The following is a 20,989-nucleotide window of genomic DNA, read 5'->3' on the forward strand; positions in this document are numbered from 1 at the left end:
TTTTTAAAAAAAAAAAAAAAAAAAAAAAGCTCAGAAGAAAGAAACCGTCAAAAGCCACCGTTGAGATTTTTTTTTCTTCATTTGTCTCTCTCTCTCTCTGAAAATGGCGTCGTTCAATGAAGCACCTCCCGGAAACCCCAAAGCCGGTGAAAAGATCTTCAGAACCAAGTGCGCTCAGTGTCATACCGTCGAGAAAGGCGCCGGTCACAAACAAGGTCCGTCCTCTTAGATCTATAATTTCTATGTATCATCATCATCGTTTGATTTTGTTCTCATCGTTACGAATCTGGATCTACCTCATCGATTAGGGAGTTTATTCAAATAACTTTGTGTTCTTGTATTGATCTGGACGTATTTGGATTCGTATGTGTATTGATTTGGGATTTGTTTTTCGTATGAATACAGGTCCTAATTTGAATGGATTGTTCGGAAGGCAATCTGGAACAACACCAGGGTATTCATACTCTGCTGCTAACAAAAGCATGGCTGTGAATTGGGAGGAGAAGACTCTTTACGATTACTTGTTGAATCCCAAGAAGGTAATTTTAGCTCTTCTTTAATCTTTTATGTATTTCAGATAAGATTAAGGCTATATTATTGGTTCTTGATTGTTCATAAGCTTATAGTGAAAGTTAATCCAGAAACCCCAGTGTGTTTCTTCTTTTTGGTTTGTGCAAAATTTACATATTTGTGCATAATAGGAGTCTGAGGTTCTTGATTGTTCATAAGCTGATTTTTTTTTTTTGTCTCTTTTAGTTTTAGGGATTGTTTTGTTGCAAGATCAGTCAAGAGTCTTGTACCATCTAGAGTATTGTTTAAGTTAATCCACAAATTCAATTTGTTTGCTGTCTTTATATTTGTGAAATTTTTCTTCCATCTTTCGAAATTGTGCACCATAAAGCTTTTTGGTGTATGAAAACATCTGTATATATGCCCCCATTTGTTTTCTATTCGATGAGATATTAGCAACATTGGTTTTTTAGTTATATCTATATATAGTCTGAATCATAAGATTGTCCACCAATTGTTGTTTGAGTTTATTCCCGAGTCCTCTCTTCTCTACGTGGGTTGTATATTTCTCATTAAGCTGATATGAAGAGATTGAATCTCATTTTTGATTGGGGTTTTCTTTGCTTGTTATTTAACAGTACATTCCGGGAACAAAAATGGTGTTCCCTGGACTGAAAAAGCCGCAAGATCGTGCCGATCTCATTGCTTATTTGAAGGAAGGTACCGCATAAGGAAGGCTCGCCTGGTATGAAGCATCAGCTTATTCCTACAGTGCATTTTTTTTCTCACAGATAAATAAATCAGACCAAAAAATTTGTGGTCTTGAACTGGGCTTTTTGTATGGTCTCTTTTTCTTTGTTGATGAGGATAGTTTTTCCTCTTCTAAAGTCGAATATTCTTCGTTATTGATGTGATGAAGTGATGAACCAATTCCTACCACGAAAATTTATGAGAATATATATATATATTTTTTTTCATTCAAAATTGCTAACTTTTGTTAGGAAGTAGAAATTTTTAAGCCAAAAAATTTCTGTTAAAAGACTATGTTGAGTTATATTACTGTTACGAGCAATGTCAACCGGAGTATCTTTAACATCATCAGATCATCTGATGAAATAAAAATGTTCTCGCCACCAAACTGTCAAGCCTACGGGTTGGTGTCATCTAAGGCTGCAGTTTAGAACTCAAATAAGAAACCAAATGCTGAATCTGATCATTTCATAGCACCACACCTTTGTCAATTTCTGAAACAAAATCAGTGATAGCAAGAATTACTTAATGAGATCATAAGTAATGCGGTCCTCCAAGAGAAAAATGGACTTTTAGAAGTTTTAAGAACATGATATCAGTTTGTGATCTAATGGATTTGAAGCACAAGGGAGATAGATTTTCATGGGTAGGGGAAAGAAGAAATTACACTATCAAAAGTTGTCTAGATAGAGTAATGGTTAAGTTTTCTATTGCAGAAGCTGAATTTAGTGAATTCAATGGCTCAGACCATGCATAAACCAATTTTCACAAATATTACTCCGCCTCAAAATAGCCCACACAAACCGTTTTGATTCGACAAAAGACTAACTCAGATTGATAACTTTGATGACGTAGTTGCAGCAAGATGGAATTCCGGTAAAGAAGGAATTTATTATTCCATCTGCGACCAAAAAACAAACTGTCCTAAGGCAATGTCAAAAAGTAAACATGGTCCTAATCAAAATGCTTCTAAAAGAATAGATTATTTTCAGTCAGCTTTGAACATTGCAATGGAGAGTCTACACACGAATGAAAGACGAAAGATTCCTTAGATCCAACAAGAATTAAACAAAGCTTACCGTAATGAGGAATACTATTGGCAGAATAAGAGCAGAAACCAATGGCTCCACAGTGGAGACCGTAACACTGCCTTTTTCCATGTAAGTACAAAAACAAGATACTCTAGAAATCATATATCCTCTATTAAAGATGATGAGAATAATACACATCAAGGAGATCAAGAAATTGGAAGACATGCTCAAGACTACTTCACAAAAGCCTTCAAATCAAATAGAACTTCGGTGTCTCCCATAGATTTTGGTGATTTTACTCCCATAGTTACTTCTGAATTTAATGACGATCTCACCAAAGACTTCAGTGCTGATGAAATATATGATGCAATATGTTCGATTGGTGATGAAAAAGCTCCAGGACCGGACAGACTGACATCTCGTTTCTACAAGCATTACTTGGACATTCTTGGAACAAATAATATACAAGAGATGAAAGATTTTTTTGAAACCTCTTACATGAAATCAGGTATAAACCATACTTATATTGCATGATACAAAAATAGATTCACCAATCACCCTATATGATTTTAGACCAATAGCATTATGTAATGTTCTTTATCTTAATATGCATGGTAAACTACGTAAAAAATATCTAGGACGCTAAGTAATGATACTCAGACTGCATTATACTAAGACTTTAGTATCAGATACTCAGGCTGTATTATACTAGGACATTTAGTAACTGATAATTTTATGATAGCACAAGAGGTGATGCATTCACTAAAGGCCAGAAAATGAGTTTCAAAAAATTATATGGCAATAAAAACTGATGTTGCAAAGGCTTATGATAGGGTGGAATGAAATTTTTAGAGGTAACAATGCATCTATTTGGTTTTACTGAAAAATGGATAGATTGGAGAATGGGTTGAGTACGTTCTGTAAGCTACTATGTTCTTAGAAATGGTACACTACACAGAATGGTCATCCCAGAAAGAGGAATACAACAAGGTCATTTGTTATCACCGTACTTATTTATCCTTTGTGCGGATATAATAAGCCATTTGATCAAAACAAGAGTTCAATCAAGATATTACCAAGAGCCATTTGGTAATGGCTAGCAATGCATAACCCTGAAGAAGAAAACAAAAATTTGAAAGCTTAAGATATTACTGCTAAGAGGATTTTCACCCATGGTATCAATTCCCTATGCAGTTGTAGTATAGAGGGTTATTAATCCAAATGGTTGTTATGCTAGCAGATAAGATATGATCAGAACAATGCAAGTCAAGCCAAGTAAAATAGAGGTTTTATCTAACAACCTAAGGTGAGCAAAAAAGGAAATAAACAAGAATCACTCAACCTAAGTACACGATGCAAGCAATCGAGTAGGTGGTCGGATAACAGGAAAAATAAGAACACAATGATGAACTACTTGAGGATGTACACGAAGCCTTGATCGAGTACCGGTTCGGGTAAAGGGTTGAGTTGATGTAAAAACTGTAAGCAATCAAACTACGAAAGCTCCTAAGGATGGGGTAATCGGTTCCTAAGTATTCCTAATCAACTTAGAACATTTTACAAGCCTCAAGCAATCTATCCCCTAGACAGTGAATATCTAACCCTTGCTAATCCACTCTCATGGTAGAAACAATCAACCTCACTTTCTTACCCAACTCTCGTTGGAGAAACATGACTAAGCAGGCATTAAAACCCGATTCACCAATGTCAATTAACTCCTTACTCATCTAATCTCTTAGGATAAGTGAGTAAATCTCTAACATAAGTTGATTCAGGCCTTTCAACAAACATCTCTCGATGGCAAAACACCCTAGATCTACTCTCAACCTCTCGGTCTGAAACTAGCATTAAGAACACTTATCTAGAAGGGATTTTTTTTAATAAGAACAATCAATCTAAAACATCCTAATCGATTAAGAACACTCACTAACCTAAACCATCCCTAGGAACTTTGGTTCACTACTCAGATATCATGGTAAACGACATAAAAACACAAACAAATGAGAATTGCATCGAATAATGAAATATTGAAAAAGAGAAAAAAGTGTAAAGATACAGAGTTGCTATCAAAGGGTATCCAAAAAGAAGTAAAATCAAATCCTAACAAAGCTTGGGAAGTGTAAAAATCGCTCTCTCTCCCTCAGAAGCTCTTGCTCTCTGGTTCGTGAGTGTGTGCGGCGTGTCTGGGCGAGAAAATAAGAAGGGGGTTTATATATGGAAACCTCTTTGACCTACCCGCCCAGCTCTGCCCAAAGGTCTACACGAAGCTAGTGGTCAGGTGCCTCCTTGGGTGTGGCTTTGAGGTTTTCCTCTTGCGCTCAGGTCCTCTTGATGGGGTTAAGGTCCGGACTGTTCTTCTTGCAAGATCACTACTTCGGGTGTATGCACAGGTTTCACCTCATTCTTGCTCTTTTTAGGCTCCAAAGCACATGTTTTCATCCAAAATGCACAAATACAACAATGTAACACCCTAAATAGCCTAAATGCAAATTCCTAAGGTTAAGGACCTAAAAATGCTAAGGTAAGGCTATACAATGCAAAACATGGATAAAAACATGCCTAAAAAAAGTGTAAATTAGATAGTTATCAATTACCAAAAATTAAGCATTTCCTTTGGCGCATACTTTCAAAATCCTTACCCTCTATTACTTGATTAAACTCAAGGGGTATGAATTTGGAACCCATTTGTCCAAGATGTTTCAAAGCAGCTGAATCCATAGGTCACATTCTCCTCTATTGTCCACAGGCCAAACAAATATGGGAATATTCTAATATCTCAATTAATCTGTTACGCTCTGCATCTTTTAATAGTGAACAATTCATTACCACCTTCTTGGAAATGCAATATACCGATCATATGTGTGGTCTACTGGTAGTTAAGTACAGCATACTACTTGTCAGACTGCACGTTTCTTCTAGCGACGATGGTATATAAGCCTTATTGTATATATTTCCCTACAATTCAGATAATTAAAGAAGGGATGATATTTAGATGAGTAGTCTTTTTGGCTTAACTGGAATAGAATTTGATAATTTGGTTGATATATATATAGGTCCAAGTAGCGACTCTGGTTTGGAAATGTGGACTGAGGCAAGACTTCCCAGAATAAAGCAGTCTTTGGATTTTCATACACTGGCTGGACCTGAACTCTCCAAAAAGAGACAAATGCCGGTTATCATGCCTATGCTGCCGGAGTAGCCAAACATGAGTATGTATCTGAAGAAGGTTCTATAAAATGTAGAATTAGGGATTCACACAATGAATTTGTTTAAGGGAGAAAAAAATTCACTTAAAAATATCTCCTAGCAAATCGATTCAAAGCTTTTTAGAAAAGAAATTGAGATCTCTTGTGGAACTAGGTAGGTTTTCTCTCAAGAACAATTGAAGAACTAGGATTTTTTTTGTATTAATTTTTTGGATCCTTTACATAGGAGACAAACCTCCCTATTTATATGAAATATCTAGATTACAAGATAAGTAAAACTTACTTAAATTACGACTAAATCTTCCTTTATGGCTTGTCTTGTATATTTTCCTTTTGCGTGTTTAAAGGTGGGAGATCGGCTTAGTGATGTATGTGGCCTTTTGCCCACAAGCCCATTTAACATGTTTTGTCCAAGATTCCCTGGTTTAATCAGATTCCGAGATTATTCGGTTTTTTCTTTGGTTTAGGTCGGCATGTCGTGGGTGTCAATTCCTGCACCAACAATTAGTCCCCCCAGTTCGGTAGATTCGAATATTCATTCGAGTTTCCAAACTATAAGAAAGATTATTTGATCTAAACTTTATGAAAACCGGATTCCTAGAACGTGTACCGTTGAAGTCCCAAATCTAAGTTGAGACATGTCAATGATCAGCATCTAGGTCGGAAGCCAAAACATCACATAGGTCATGATGACTTTTAGGTTGGCCGCCTGCTTCATTCTATAAATACCCGAGTTCACTCCTCATTTCTGAGCAGCTAGTTTGCAACTCCAGACTGGCAGCTCAGAGGTCGGAAGACAAAGCTAAATCTTCTCAAACCATTAGGTCGAGAGGCAAAGCTAAATCTTCATGGGCCATTAGATTTATGATATCCGAACTAAATGATGATTCATATCGAGATGACGATAGAAACGTTATAGCTCCTTCCGACCTCCCAATCGAAGGCCCTGTCTCTGATCCCTCTGTGCCTCTGCATGAATTCTCTAAGGATGAACTGGTGAACGATGAAGATATAGAATCAAGGTTTGTGCCTCAAGGTGTCATTGTCGAAGATATTCCACCAGTCCTCAATTATTAAGATCAGATCGGAGGTTCCCCGACTCTAAGCATTATTGAGACGGTCAACAAGATGCATAACTCTTGCGGTTTGGCCAAGGCACTCGAGACCTGTCCTAAAGATTGGGAGAGAGTTGGTATGCAGCTGTCGTGGTCCATGCCATATCGCCTCAAAATGGATGTTAGGGAGGTCGCCAGTGGACGTGAACAGATTTGAATATTTGATTAACTTATACTTATGCTTAAAGGGAGATTTGTGCCGATAATTGCTTTGGGATTATTTTTTTGGATCTGTACCGGGTTTTTTTGTATTAATTTTTTGGATCCACACAGGGGACAAATCTCCCTATATATATAAAATATCTAGATTAAAAAATAACTAAAACTTCCTTGCATCTAGGACTAAATCTTCCTTTATGGTCTTGTCGTATATATTTTCCTTTTGTGTGTTTGAAGGTGGGAGATCGGCTTGGGAGGTCGCCTTGGGAGGTCGGCTTGGGAGGTCAGGTGGCCTTTTGCCCACAAGCCCATTTAACATGCCTTACCCGAGATTTCCCGGTTTAATTAGATTATGAAATTATTCGGTTTTATCTTTGGTTTAGATCGGTATGTTGTGGATGTCAATTCCTGCAGCAACATAAACTATGATGACATAATGAAGTTCGTAAAGGATGAGACATCAAAAATCCTCTAGTCTTATGACCCCAACGTTGTTGGGTATTTGTTCCGCCAACAAGATTTGGATGGGGTATAACGAAGATACTCAAAGCGTGGTGGCGAAAGTGAGATAGGCTAAGCAGAACGGTCTGATTGGTTACTTGCCTTGAACGTTGGAGCTGACGATAACATTGTTCTATCTACCACATGTTCGTCTCTCTTTTTCTTCTTTTTTTCTTTCATATATATTTTTTTCGTTTCGTCTTTCATATATACTTGCCTTGAACGTTGGAGTCAGACTTGACGATAGGGAGGTGCGAAGGGTGCTTTTGCACCAGGTCACATTATTTTTGAAAACAAATTATAAGATTTTAAGGTCTTTAATGTTTGAGATTTTGATAAAAAAAAATCCTAAAATATACAGATAAGACCTCTAAATTATGTAAAAAAAAATTTTGGCACAAGGTCTAAAAAAAACTTAGGTTGGTCCTGTATATAGTTTGTGCCCTATCGGATTAATTAACAGTATATATGTATTTTAAAAATTTACCGCATCAAATGCATGTGCTACTTAGACTACTCCAACAGCAGCAAACCTGTAAGGTTTTAAAAAAATATGTATATGTATATATATATTATTATAATTATATATATCTATTTTTATTTTTTTATTAATAGTAAACATTAAAAATTAAAAGCTGTCTATTTTTTCTGAAAAACGTTACTTTTGTAATTTAAAGAATGATTTTCTTCTTTTTCTTTTCTCTCTCATCTTTATACTAATTTTTTATTAACAACTCTCTTTATTAGCATCTCCATTAGGAAATGCCCTTAGGACAGCCCCATCGGAAATTGCTCATGCTGATGCTTGTTAGTTGTTTGAGAATCATTGGTATACATAAAAAATGAATAAAAATAAAAAATGTGTAATAAAAATATCTATTTTTAATTTTCTCAGAAACGATTCACCGTTCCTCCATTAAAGATGTTCTTAATAGACAACCATTGGAAGAGTTCCCACAACGGAAATAGTGAACGAAGAAATAAACAAATAAAAAATGAGTGAAGAATAAAACATGTTTGCTTATGTTATTATTGTAAAATAAAAAACAAAACAAAGCTTGTTTGTCTATCTTGTGTCTGTAATAAAAAATAAAAATGCTTGCTTATTAATGTATTGTTGTAAACCAATTAAAAAAAAGCTTTAGAAAAATGCATTACAAAAAAAAAACAAAGACGTGCTTTTTTTCCAGGAGTGGGCAAAACAACCGAAATCCGAAAAACCGAACCGAACCAAACCGAAATAAATGGTTTGGTTTGGTTATGGTTAAATCTAAAAGTCCGTTTGGTTTTCATTTAAATTAACCATTTGGTTTAGGTTTGGTCTGGTTAAAAACCGTAAAACCGAATGATTTTTTTGTTTTTTATAAGAATTTAGGATAATTGGATATAATTACTAATTAGTTTCTCAACCTTATAAATTTATATTGTATAATAATATCAATAATTCTTTTTCTTCATTGGGCTTTAATTATTGATCTCCTATTAATCTATCGAATTACAAAACCTTAACCTAAGTCTCTATTCCCTAACCTATATATTTTTATGATTATTTTTAGTTATGTATCAACTATTTATTTTTTAAAAGCATGAAAAAACAGTTAAAAACCGGAACCAAACCGAAACCGAACCAAACTGTGATACATATGGTTTTAGATAAAACCAAAAAAACCATAAACCGAAAAAACCGAACCATAACAAAACCGAATTACATATGGTTTCTTTATAGTTCTATTTTCATAAAACCAAAAAAACCGTAAACCGAAAAAACCGAACCGAAACCAAACCGAACGCCCACCCTAGTTTTTTCATATCATTGATGTACGTTTCCATATAAGATTCATCTCACGAAATAAAACAGAAGACAATATATGATTCTATTTTGTATCATAACTTGAACTTGTCCTCGAAGATGTCTAAAGTATAAACCACTAATTAAGCCACTTTGAATTACAATTACCAAACTCAACGTTTTATAAATATTTTACCAAAAAAATATTTGATTAAGTTTGTTCTGCTAACAATTATAAAAGTTATCCCTGTTATTATCTTATTTGATCTTACATACCAATCATATCCCTATATTATATATACTGTAATAACAATGATATTGTAATGCATCTGAACCAATTCAATGTTAGACAAATATGCTAGTTACTAGTCTTAGTTATATAGACTACTACAACTTTGTCTTTATTTTCTCCCTTTTATTAGCAACTAGAAATGGATCCGTGCGTTGCAAGGAGTTTTGTTTATTTTTTAAGCAGTATATTTAATATAATTGTATAATATAAATATATGTATATATGTTTATTAGAGGTCATCCATTCTTATATTTTTAGTGATGTGTGCATTGTTTATGCATGCTTGTTTTTAATTACATATTTGTTACTATTATTTTTAGTTAAAATAATATATTATCAGTTAATTATTATGATAATTATTGAAATATATATTCTTTAAATAATTATTAACCAAACATTCATGAAATCCAAAATTTGTATCACTTATTTTATTTGGTATAATAAAAATAAAACATATCCTATGGATGAGTTAAAACCAAATTAAAATAACTGTATAAAAACCTAACCTTTTGCATAGAAAATAAATTTAAAAATCTTCCTCAATTATTGATTTCTTATGTTGATAATCAATTGGTTTTTGACATTTGCTACGGATTTCACGTCGTTCCGCAGTTTTCATCGTTTGAATTTGTCTAAACACATAAAGACAAACCATTAATATGTTAAGTGGAATAATATTTTGTATTTAGCAAAAATAACACATCATAATATATATGATATTTACCTTTATTTGGTCTACAATCTCTGAGAATGTAAAAGTTTGATATGATGCAAAATAAAACATTTTAACTTGACTCTCGAACAAATAAGTATTTCCAACAATTGAATGCAAACATGTGGAAACATCTTCTATTTTTTCGCTCAAATTACTCTTTATCTATATGAATAACATAATAACAGTTAATTGAATTTCAAGTCTAAATATATTAATTTATACAATAAATCAATTTTCTATAATTTGTATCTCTTACGATTTCTGTAGTTTTTCCGGTGATTTTTTCTTCATCTTTATTAAATATAACAAAAGATAATATCTGGTAATAAATTATATTTCTACTTACTGTAATAAGGCCGAAATAGACTCCATCTTGTAGGTCTTTAAGGAGTTCTTCCAATGTTATTTTAAATACACAACATTCAATATCAGGTCTGTCATTTGCATTCTCATTTCCCGCCTTTTTTATTTGTTCGTTCACTTCTTGCCATTTTGGATTTGCTGTTCTAATAATGAAAAGGTCCGGATTTCCATATCGTCTACATATTGCCATTTTGTCTCGATAATTCTCTACCATGTATCGCGGTCTGCCTGTGAACGTTGATGGTAAATGTTTTTGATTCTGCATCCCCTTGTTCAACTGGATCACATACATTATTGTAAAGATCTGCTCTAAGTTTTTTTTTCTGGTTATACACATAAAATTTCATACGTTCTTGCTCAATAACAGTTTATGCATCAACCACGTATTGATGGAAAAGACGGTCTGAACGAATTATTGTTCCTGAATCTTGCCTCCAAGTTTCTCCAATCCGCTCCATGCATCCTCAGAAGCAAAACCCAGCCATAACAGCCACGAAAAACCATAGAGAACTCAAAGGAAACAATAAAATCAAATCACTGAAAAACTAGAGATCTTAGCTTAGATAAGTCATGTTCATGCACTCACCTCTTTGCAGGAAGATTCTGACCAACAACAACGAATCCAACCCTCCTAGCAAGCTTCTAACACCTTCCTAGCCTTGGATCTCTCAAGAACAACCAAGAAATCTAACCAATCCTCTCAAAAGCTCAAGAACACTTCTTTTCTCTCTTTTCTCTCAAAACAATGCAGCGGCGACAAGATAAAACTTCCCAAAACCCTTTTGTCGACAAAACACTTAAATAGCTCGGTTCAATGGTTTTTCCCAAACCAAACCGACCAAAATCGACAATTAAATCATACTGGTCAAACCAGAAAAAAGTTGGTGTCGACCGACACCCCCCAAAATACACATTTTGGTTCGCGGATGTTACAATATGACAAAGATATGACAGACTACATATATTTATATTTATATTTTTTTTTAGGATTAGGCCAAGAATTCAATATAACGTAGGATTGTTTTGTAGAAATATAATTATTATAGAAGGATTTTCTTTAGGAATGTATCTTTATCATAAGATTATTTTTATAATTTATTTTGTGAGTAATATTTTTTTTTTTCGTGTTTTTTTTTAATATTCCTTTTCTTTTAAAATTAGACATTTGTGTAAAATTGACATTTTTCACGATCTTATGAGTTAGTAACTTTTGAAATTGACACGTATCACGATCTGGTAAGTTAGTAACTTTTGAAACCATACTTTATATAATAAGATAACCTTTTTGTAAGCTATTAATTTTATGGAAAAATATCACTTAAAATATATACAATATTTCTTTTTAGATGTATTTCTTACAAGAATAAAAGGTAACTATATTTTTCGGATAAATTTGAAATGAAAACAAAGAAATGATTTTCATTATCAACGGACGAATATTGCAATGGAGATAAAATAATTAGATAATCTAACTTATAAAGGAATATAATTGCAAAATCAAAACCACGAAACAACAAAAATTGTAGTTCAAAGTTTTAAAAAATTGTCTATTTAAGAGCTATAAATGTATTTTCACGTTAAGTTTTTTCAAAAAAAAAAAAGAATGATAGTGTTATACTTCAGCTTTGGTGAAAATTTGCTTAAAATCGATGAATAATATATATATAAATATATATTATTTTCCATCATACATAAAATAATATACTTATTAATAAAATGACAAGTATATATATATATATATATATATATATATATATATATCATAAAATTTCTAACATCCAATTTAGTCACGATATTATTGTCATGCATGTGAATTAAAACATTATTGGACAAATAGACTTCTTAACATTTACACCCACACAAAAAAAAAAAATTATGCCAACCAATATATACATTGTTATACAAATATACTTGTTAGATATATGGACTAACCAACCTTAGAGTTTTTTTTAAGTAGTGCTCGGCTGACCAAAAATATATATATATATATATGGACTATAAACGAGTCTTTTAATTATCATTCAATGGACTATAACCTAGTCTATTTTTATTATTGAAAGACTTTACTTTTCTTTTTAGTGTATTAATTTAATGTTGGACAAACTAACTAACAAAATATCCCACTCTATTAGATGTATAACTTGGTAAAATGTATATACGTTGTTGATTTTATAAGTAATTCGCAGAGTTCCAATCGAGTTTGATTTCAGGTCCGGACTCGAGTCGTGTCAATTATTTGGTTAAGAATTCGGTTTGATTGAATTTTGATTTAAACGCCACATACTTCTAGATCGAAAATAAATTATTTTTGGTATTGCAAGTTGTGAAATTTTATCCCCCATTGCTCAATATAACAGGTCATATTTTTGGCCTTTTGGGGGTCAAAATCTAATAGAGGACTAAACTATATGTGGCTGGAGATAGTTTCTTGAACAGTTTTTTTTTTTAACTTAGAATTATGAAACTCTAAAATATTGAGACTGGTGTTATACCTTTTGCTCTTCCTCAGATTAAGAAGAATCTGATGTGTTAGAACTGCTAGGTTCTAGCTAATTTGGTACCGTTTTTCACTTTCCTCCTTCTGGACAGCAGCAATCAAGTCTTTCTTCTTCTTCTTTGGAACTTGGATGTCCAAATCTTGTTTCTTATCTCTGTTACCTAACAAAGAAATTAAAAACAGAACATGGTGTTGGAGAAGGCATAAAAACAAACAAAAAAGACAACTCATTGTAACACTCTCGTTCATCACAATACAACACACTCTTTCAATAAACAACTAATCCCCAAATCATCCTCTGCAGAAAGAAAACAAAAACTAATGAGCCAAAATCATGCATCCAAGAATAATTGGGAAAACACATGATCATATGTGTAATTGGGAAGCTTAGTTGACAGATTGATAATAGTAAATGCACATTACATACAAAATCTTCTCTTCTGAGCATCTTTCAATTGAGGAGTTAAACCATGTATGTGTTCAACTATATTAGGTGCGGGATCACCGGACTCCCTAACCATGATCAATATGTGTAACAAATCAAAGTATTCATATTACTTTTAGTCAAAATTTACAGATTCTGGTGGTGTTGACTAAAATTTACATGGTACCTCCGATTGACTAAAATTTACATGTTACCTCCGATCTCCTTCAATTTCAAGTTTCAAACACATAGTTTATCAATACCCATCTCAAATTCACAGCCTAGAAATCTTTCTTAATCCCCAAAATTAAGAAACATAAAAGAATAGAATTATGTTACCTGGAAATGAAAAGTAGGAGGGAGGGGGATTTGTCGAGAGGCCGATCGATATGTATGAGAGCTACGGATACTTGAGTTAATCTTCCCGACGAATCCGCTAAGATCTCCGCCGGTACTACCATCGTCTTCGGCTAAAGAAGAAATCAATACTGAAATTGGGTGATAGGAAGAAGAAGAAGAAATCGATCCGTAGAAAGAAGAAGAAATCGATCGTCCCTCTTGGCAAAAAAGATGAGTTGTATTAATTGTTATAATTTAATTGGTTACAGATTTTTTCTGATGAGTCAGTCTCTACTTCAATACAAAAACTGAGCTGTCATCATCTGGTGAAAAACCAAGAAGTTTTATATAAGAGCTACAGATACTTGAGTTAATCTTCCCGACGAATCCGCTAAGACCTCCGCCGCTACTACCATCGTCTCCGGCTAAAGAAGAAATCAATACTGAAATTGGGTGATAGAAAGAAAAAGAAGAAATTGATCCGTAGAAAGAAGAAGAAATCCACAAGTTTTATTGAAAAACCCAGAAGTTTTATTGTATTGATTCACAAAGTTCCAATCGAGTTTGATTTCAGGTCAGGACTCGAGTTGTGTCAATTATTTGGTTAAGAATTTGGTTTGATTGAATTTTGATTTAAACGCCACATACTTTTAGATCGAAAATAAATTATTTTTGGAATTGTAAGTTGCGAAATTTTATCCCCGATTGCTCAATCTAACAGGTCATAGTTTTGGTCTTTTGGGGGTCAAAATCTAATAGAGGACTAAAGTATGTGGGATAAACAGTTTTGGAGGACATATTTTGCATAAACAGTTTTTTTTTTTACTTATAATTATGAAATTCTAAAATTTTTTGCTATTATTAAGATGGAGTTGGTTTTGAAGGTGACTTTTTGTTTAATAACAACATTATAGTTTAGTTCTAGATATTTGATTAATCATTTATAAAGGATGACATAATGCTGAATATATCTTACACATATTGTTAATGTCTCATCTAGAAGAGTAAAAGAAAAAAAAAGAGATATTTGGTCATTATAACTTTTAAGTTTTTTTTTTTTTTTTTTTTTCTTACTTATAAGAGATATTTGAAATAGAAATATGTTAACTATGATATGAATGACTTAACAAAGACTTTTGTATAGTGTATGTAGTTTTTTTCATAATATGGTTTTTGAGTTAATGGTATAACATGTACTAAGTTACAATATTTAACAAAGACTTTTCTTTAGAAATCAATTAAAATCCACAAATCAATAAACGTAGGGAAAAAAAAATTAGTTGACTTTGTGTTTTCTTTTAAAATTTGTAAATATCTCTTCCCAAAACCTCTATATAAACAAAGGAAGCAGCATTATAGTTTGTATCATCACTACACAATTAAGGTCACAACAAACAAAGAAAGATATATAAAACATTCTAGTAGAAAGAGCCTCCACAAAATGGCTGATTCTCAATCTCAGGCTCCCGAATCCTCATCCTTCGTAAAAGCTTCCTACTGGTATCCCGGTGATTATAAAACCCCACACCCACAATCCCCACCCACGGATATTGAGTCAAGTCTCTTCACTCACCTTTTTTGCGCCTTCGCGGACCTCGACCCTAACACCCACAAAGTCGTTGTCCCCGAAAGTCACGAACAAGAGTTCTCAAACTTCACTGAAGATGTCCAGAAGAAAAACCCTGACGTGCAGACCCTCTTGTCGATCGGCGGAAAACACGCGGACAAAAGCGCGTTTGTGTCCATGGTACATGACCACCGTTCTCGAAAATCGTTCATTGATTCTTCTATCAGGATCGCTCGATCGTACGGGTTCAACGGCCTAGATTTAGCTTGGGAGTACCCAAGCAGTTCTCGGGAGATGATCAGCTTCGGGACACTACTTGAAGAATGGCGATTAGCGGTTGAGGTCGAGAGCAGACACACGGGAGACCCGACTTTGCTGTTGACGGCTGCAGTTTACTACTGCCCAGTTTACACGTCGGGTTCCTACCCGGTTTACTTCGAGGCTCACTACCCGGTTCAATTGATTGAAGAAAACTTGGATTGGGTTAATATTATTGCCTTTGATTTTTACGGTTCTTCCACTACCATTGGTCCACCCGCCGGTCTGTATAATCATCCTTCCAAGCCAGAAGGTATGTCAAGTTTATACTATAAAACATAACTTATGATTTTTTTCGGTTCGTCCGTCCAAAGTTTGATCCAAATATGAGTATTATTTTTGTTTTGTTTAACTTGAATAAAATTTTGTTGAAAGGTCCATGCGGCGACTCCGGTTTGAAACAGTGGATTAAGGCTGGACTTCCGGACAAGAAAGCAGTCTTTGGATTTCCATACTTCGGACAGTCCTGGACTCTCTCAAACGACAAGGATCACGGTGCTGATGTTGCGGCGGCCACCACCGGAGTAGCGGTCTCAGCTGACGGTTCGATCAACTATGATCAGATAATTACTTTCATAAAGTATCACAAAGCAGAACCGGGTCATGACCAGACAGTGGTCGGAGATTACTGTTTTGATGGAACCACTTTGATTATGTACGACGATATTGAGAGCATCGTGACGAAAGTGAGATACACTAAGAAAAACGGTCTGCTTGGTTACTTCGCTTGGAACGTTGGGGCTGACGATGATTCTTATCTATCTCGTGCAGGTTCGTCTTTTCTACTTTTTACATATTATAGTTCACGTCCTTAGAATAAACAACTACAACATTATCAATTCTCTTATATCTGGATTTTGGAAATTTACAGCATCGCACACTTGGGGTTCTAACGCACTCACCGAAACATAAATATCCAAGACGACTTCTCTTTGCTTCTGTTATCGTAAGAACCACGCGTGAAGAATAAAACATGTTTGCTTGATTGCTTCTGTTATTGTGTTTTTTTTTTTGAACAAACAATTGCTTCTGTTATTGTAAGACAAAAATATAATGTCTGTGTGTCCTTGCCTTGTTTCTACAATTAAAAATAAAAACGCTTGCTTATAAAAGATAAGGGAAACTAAAAATTAAGAAGAGAAGGATTATAGGATCTTGCGAGCCAAATTTGCATATGGCCACTAAAAGCTCTCCGATATAACCAAATGTATGCGTTTTCTAACTGAACTTGTTTGATTAATAAGAATAAAAACATGTTTCCAACGATCGAGAAATCACAAACTTCCATTTCTACGAGAGATTGATAACAACAATACTGACCAATAAATATACACAAATATCTAACAGCACATAATTCCAACGGCTACAAACAAATTGACAAAAGACCAAAGAACAACAAATAATAATGATAATTAAATGGGAAATAATTACACTATCAACTAAATGTGTCAATATATAAATAGCAACAACAAGAACATTATCAAATTAACAAACAACCTAAACGAAAAAAAAAAAAAAAACCCAACTTTTATATTACCTTAGCTTCCATGATATAACCAAATCAAGTAATTTAATGAATAATTTGACAGATTTTATACGTGCGCTATCCTATCATTTGGACTAGCCAACCCACAACCACTCAAAGTCTTCTTTGATATCAAAGATCACAATCCAAATTCAATAAGAAGATTTGATGTGTAAGTCATAATACAAAACGTAGATAAAACACAAAAGCATGCCACCCAAGATGAAGAAGGAGAATGCTCAATTTATCTTCAAATTAATTTCAATTAATCATCTCCTCTCGTCTCGTCAATCAATCTGGATAATGATTCTTCTTTGTATATACAAACCTCTTTGGTATTATCTATGATGAGACACAGATCCGGTTTCTATGAAATCAAACGTCGGACTTAGATCAGGAGATATATATATCATGCAAAATTGAAAAGAAAAAAAAAAGCCTCCACGTTCGAGAACAATGATCATCGAACTCAGAAGAAAGATGAATAAAAAAGTAAAAAACAGAAACTGACCTATTAATTTCATTTCAGTGGTTCGACAGGATCATTTCAGGATTTGATCAAATCTAAAAACTCCGGGCATAAAACCGAAAGATTGAAAAAATATCGAAGGTGATCTTTTTACTCTGATTTTCTTGTATTATCCAATCCTATAACACGAGCTAGAGATTGTTTTTGTTATTCATAAGCTGACACAGCGTAACAAGTGAAAAACACACGACGGCTTTGACATTGTCTGGTGGTGGTGACGGCTGATTCAAGTCTTAGGCTGTTGTGAAGGTTTCCACATTCCTGGTATCTGTTAAGTAAACGGAATATATAATCAGACTTTGAAGACTAAAGTTGCAAATAATAAAGAATTGATATAGATACACAACACTGACACAAACCTCAACACCATTAGGCCCAATTCTGTTACGTGATATAAAATTCAGAACTAGGTTTGCAAACTCCTCCGGTACATCTTCCTGCATACACGTAGATCATCATTGCTCAAAAAGAGTCAACGTAAGAATCATTAGGCAATCGCATTTTTACCTGTATAGCATGTCCAGTGTGTTTGACCACGATCATCTGGAACTTTCCTTGCATTTGACCAATTGTGAGGGTCCTAATCCAATTTAACAACACCATTATAACGACAGGCTAAAGATTTCAATCCAACTCAAGTTGAGACCTTAGCCAGAGTTCCAAAGGGACAAAAACAGATTTACCTGTCCAACCTATCAGTTCCAGCTAATAACAAGAGTTTTGGAACAGGAGATGACAAGAACTTCTCTGAGAGACCATCGTACCTGCAAGGCAACTAACATTGAATCTAAAGATAGTTGTTTAGACAGTTTAGTGTTGTGAATCCGAGACAGTTTATGATTCAATGTTAGTTGCCTTGAAAGACAGTTTATGATTCAATGTTAGTTGCCTCGGATTCACAACACTAACTGTTGCCTAATCGTATCTGCAAATCGTATATACGTTTACACTCGGATTCACAACACTAACTGTTGTAACTAATAACTCTTATTATTCGACCGTATCAACAACCTAATAGCCTTAGCTTATGTTTACATATCGATGACAGATTACTAACAAGATCTCACTCAGGGTGACCAAATATGGCCAAGATAATCTGCGTTGTGCTCAGTGATTTACTGAATTAAAACAAGAGGTAGTGAGGGTCATACCAGCCTTTCCAATATTGCTCTGTTTCCTCTAGACGCGTCCGGTATACATAGCTGGACAAAAGGTTCATTAGGAAGCAAACATGTGAATACCTCAAAATGGTTACTATCAGTAACAGAGATACGCACCACTGCTTTGAATCATCATATTTGAGAGTTGTGGGGATGGAGACACGAGCAGAATCAATGTTTCTTAACGACCCTCCTCTAACGCTGTATTCAATCTGCAGAAATTATACATTACGTTAAAGATGGCAAACCCAACAAAACTTTACTAAAAATAATCAATAGTTGTTTGCAGATTTAGCTAAATCTAAAGAAATCAAGGCAATGAGGGAAGCCTTGAAAGGCCAAATTTGTCATCAACAAGGATTCAACAAAAGAAAATATCACAGCCGAAAGACCAGAAGTAAAACACTATATATTAATGCCATAAAACGACACATAATATTGCTAGATGTCTTGTTTGTGTATTCATTCAACCAAGTGTTTAAAAGTTGCTTACTGCTTTTTGGATGCTAGGAAAATGCTGCATTCTGTTTGAGAGAATTTTCTGCATGTGAATCAACGAGGCAATAGCAGTACCCTGCAATGAAAGTGCTTTGATCAGTTCATCTCACAAGAGTGCCGACCAAGTGAAAAACATATGAGACTTTTCTATCAGAAAGCAAACCTCAACAACATCCACAACGACAAGCCCAGCCAAACTACTCAATGTTTTGTTTGCGGCAACTTGCACAGCGACCGAACCTCCCATGCTGTATGTTAATAACATGAAACCAATTTATGAAAACTGTATTACACTACTTCTACAAAAGATTTATGCATGCGTCTATCACTACAATCATGTAGCAAAGGGAGCCCATATTTATTCCTTACTAAAGAATTGAAGTCACAATCATAGGTTCAGTATACGAAACATTGTACCAAGTAGATCATAGACAACTAAAAATCTTAAACTTTATAACATATGTTACATGTGTAAGATATATTCCCAGGCACACTTAATAAATATTGAAGCCGTTTACACTTTATAAAAGAGATCAAAAACAGCATACAAATATGACAAACAAAATGGAAAAGAAAAAAACCTGTGACCAACTAGGACAATAGCTGGAGGAGAGTCTCCATACAATTCCTTAATCACAGCCAAAACATCATTGCTCATTGTCTGCATTTCCCATCTTACTACATAAGTCTCGATTCTCAAATACCAGCTAATGTATAAAAATCAAATGAGCACAATCCAGACTAGTAAAAAACGTTATACCTCGAGCGATAACTCCAATTCATTCTCTGAAACCGATTTACCATGTCCTCTCAAGTCCATGGCAACCACTCTTGCTTTCTCCTTGATTTTACTTGCCACTATAGAAAACGAAAGCCTAGCAAGAAAGAACAGATGGAAACTATTATAGAGTACATGCCTGTCTTAAGTTCCATACATATTCAGCGAGTTCTCTCATCAGTGAAGTTTAAACTGAAGAGCCAAGGATATAAAAAAAAAAACACTCACCCAGAGTAGCCACCACCATGGAGACAAAGTACAACAGGTCCTTCAGTTCCAGCCATATAAACGTGAAACACCTAAAACGACACACACTCCATTAGAGAGCCAAAGAGAGAACAATACTAAAACGTTCTGGAGAAAATTAAGAAGCAATTCGTTAAAGCGTTACATCATCAGATCCAGTGATTGATACATCATCTTCTTTATCGAAATAGCTTGTCCATTCTACAGGCGAATACTTCTCCGACGAACTCCTGAATCCCAAAAAAAAAAAATCAAAAAACAATTTCAATTTTTTCAATACACGATGTAAGATTTGTACAGTTGACGATTGGAGAAACGAAATCAGTGTTGAATTTGACTGACGTGGAAGGAGGACGAAGAGGACGAGCGGCGAAGACAGACGCCGGAGCTTCATCTATTGGTTCTACTACATGATCCTCCTCTGAGGTATCTTCACGAAGCGGATTTAAATTTGAAGAAGAATCCATTTGTTGAATTCAGAACAGATCAAATGCGAATATAGTAGTAAGTAAGTAACCTCACAGATCTTTAACAGTTCTTCTTTGTCTACAACGCTCGCTTTTCTCCATTTTTCTCGTTTTTTTTTTTTTTTTTCAGTCGTTTCAATAGGAAGGTGACACCTCGACGAAGGCAAATTGGACTGGGCTTATATATTTTTGGGCCATTTTAGGCCCTTA

At 34.3% G+C, this 20,989-nt stretch overlaps 3 protein-coding genes across 4 annotated transcripts; 2 read left to right on the forward strand and 1 right to left on the reverse strand.

Annotated features, from left to right (window-relative positions):
• LOC104736998 (cytochrome c-2) lies at positions 1-1,487 on the forward strand. The gene is made up of 3 exons (XM_010457097.1): positions 1-215; positions 406-539; positions 1,149-1,487. Exons 1-3 carry the CDS (start codon positions 104-106, stop codon positions 1,239-1,241), a joined length of 339 nt encoding a protein of 112 aa, XP_010455399.1. The 5' UTR covers positions 1-103; the 3' UTR covers positions 1,242-1,487.
• LOC104736999 (chitotriosidase-1-like) lies at positions 15,089-16,566 on the forward strand. The gene is made up of 3 exons (XM_010457098.2): positions 15,089-15,829; positions 15,952-16,347; positions 16,448-16,566. Exons 1-3 carry the CDS (start codon positions 15,133-15,135, stop codon positions 16,486-16,488), a joined length of 1,134 nt encoding a protein of 377 aa, XP_010455400.1. The 5' UTR covers positions 15,089-15,132; the 3' UTR covers positions 16,489-16,566.
• Positions 17,682-20,890, reverse strand: LOC104737000 (probable protein phosphatase methylesterase 1). Of its 2 annotated transcripts, none has more exons than XR_759673.2 (13): positions 20,655-20,889; positions 20,458-20,542; positions 20,295-20,365; positions 20,049-20,163; positions 19,870-19,949; positions 19,452-19,536; positions 19,284-19,364; positions 18,908-19,002; positions 18,782-18,832; positions 18,314-18,405; positions 18,138-18,210; positions 17,990-18,067; positions 17,682-17,898 (listed from the first exon to the last, which is right to left on the reverse strand). XR_759673.2 is itself a non-coding variant. In XM_010457099.2 (13 exons), exons 1-13 carry the CDS (start codon positions 20,777-20,779, stop codon positions 17,857-17,859), a joined length of 1,062 nt encoding a protein of 353 aa, XP_010455401.1. In that variant the 5' UTR covers positions 20,780-20,890; the 3' UTR covers positions 17,682-17,856. The 2 variants fall into 2 exon arrangements, 1 of the variants encoding a protein (XP_010455401.1); XM_010457099.2 differs by having other exon boundaries at positions 18,314-18,394; positions 20,655-20,890.

Source organism: Camelina sativa, chromosome 13, assembly GCF_000633955.1.
Source record: "Camelina sativa cultivar DH55 chromosome 13, Cs, whole genome shotgun sequence".
In the NCBI taxonomy this organism is placed as follows: domain Eukaryota; kingdom Viridiplantae; phylum Streptophyta; class Magnoliopsida; order Brassicales; family Brassicaceae; genus Camelina; species Camelina sativa.

What these genes read in the sequence shown, in the direction of transcription:
- LOC104736998 (XM_010457097.1), top strand. Translation starts at nt 104, where the DNA reads ATGGCGTCGTTCAATGAAGCACCTCCCGGAAACCCCAAAGCCGGTGAA. An exon ending in AGGCGCCGGTCACAAACAAG is followed by an intron (nt 216 to 405) that starts GTCCGTCCTCTT and finishes GTATGAATACAG; the next exon opens with GTCCTAATTTGAATGGATTG. An exon ending in ACTTGTTGAATCCCAAGAAG is followed by an intron (nt 540 to 1,148) that starts GTAATTTTAGCT and finishes GTTATTTAACAG; the next exon opens with TACATTCCGGGAACAAAAAT.
- LOC104736999 (XM_010457098.2), top strand. Translation starts at nt 15,133, where the DNA reads ATGGCTGATTCTCAATCTCAGGCTCCCGAATCCTCATCCTTCGTAAAA. An exon ending in TCATCCTTCCAAGCCAGAAG is followed by an intron (nt 15,830 to 15,951) that starts GTATGTCAAGTT and finishes TTTTGTTGAAAG; the next exon opens with GTCCATGCGGCGACTCCGGT. An exon ending in TTCTTATCTATCTCGTGCAG is followed by an intron (nt 16,348 to 16,447) that starts GTTCGTCTTTTC and finishes GGAAATTTACAG; the next exon opens with CATCGCACACTTGGGGTTCT.
- LOC104737000 (XM_010457099.2), bottom strand. Translation starts at nt 20,779, where the DNA reads ATGGATTCTTCTTCAAATTTAAATCCGCTTCGTGAAGATACCTCAGAG. An exon ending in AATTGGAGTTATCGCTCGAG is followed by an intron (nt 19,950 to 20,048) that starts GTATAACGTTTT and finishes TGGGAAATGCAG; the next exon opens with ACAATGAGCAATGATGTTTT. An exon ending in GGAACTGATAGGTTGGACAG is followed by an intron (nt 18,211 to 18,313) that starts GTAAATCTGTTT and finishes AAATTGGATTAG; the next exon opens with GACCCTCACAATTGGTCAAA.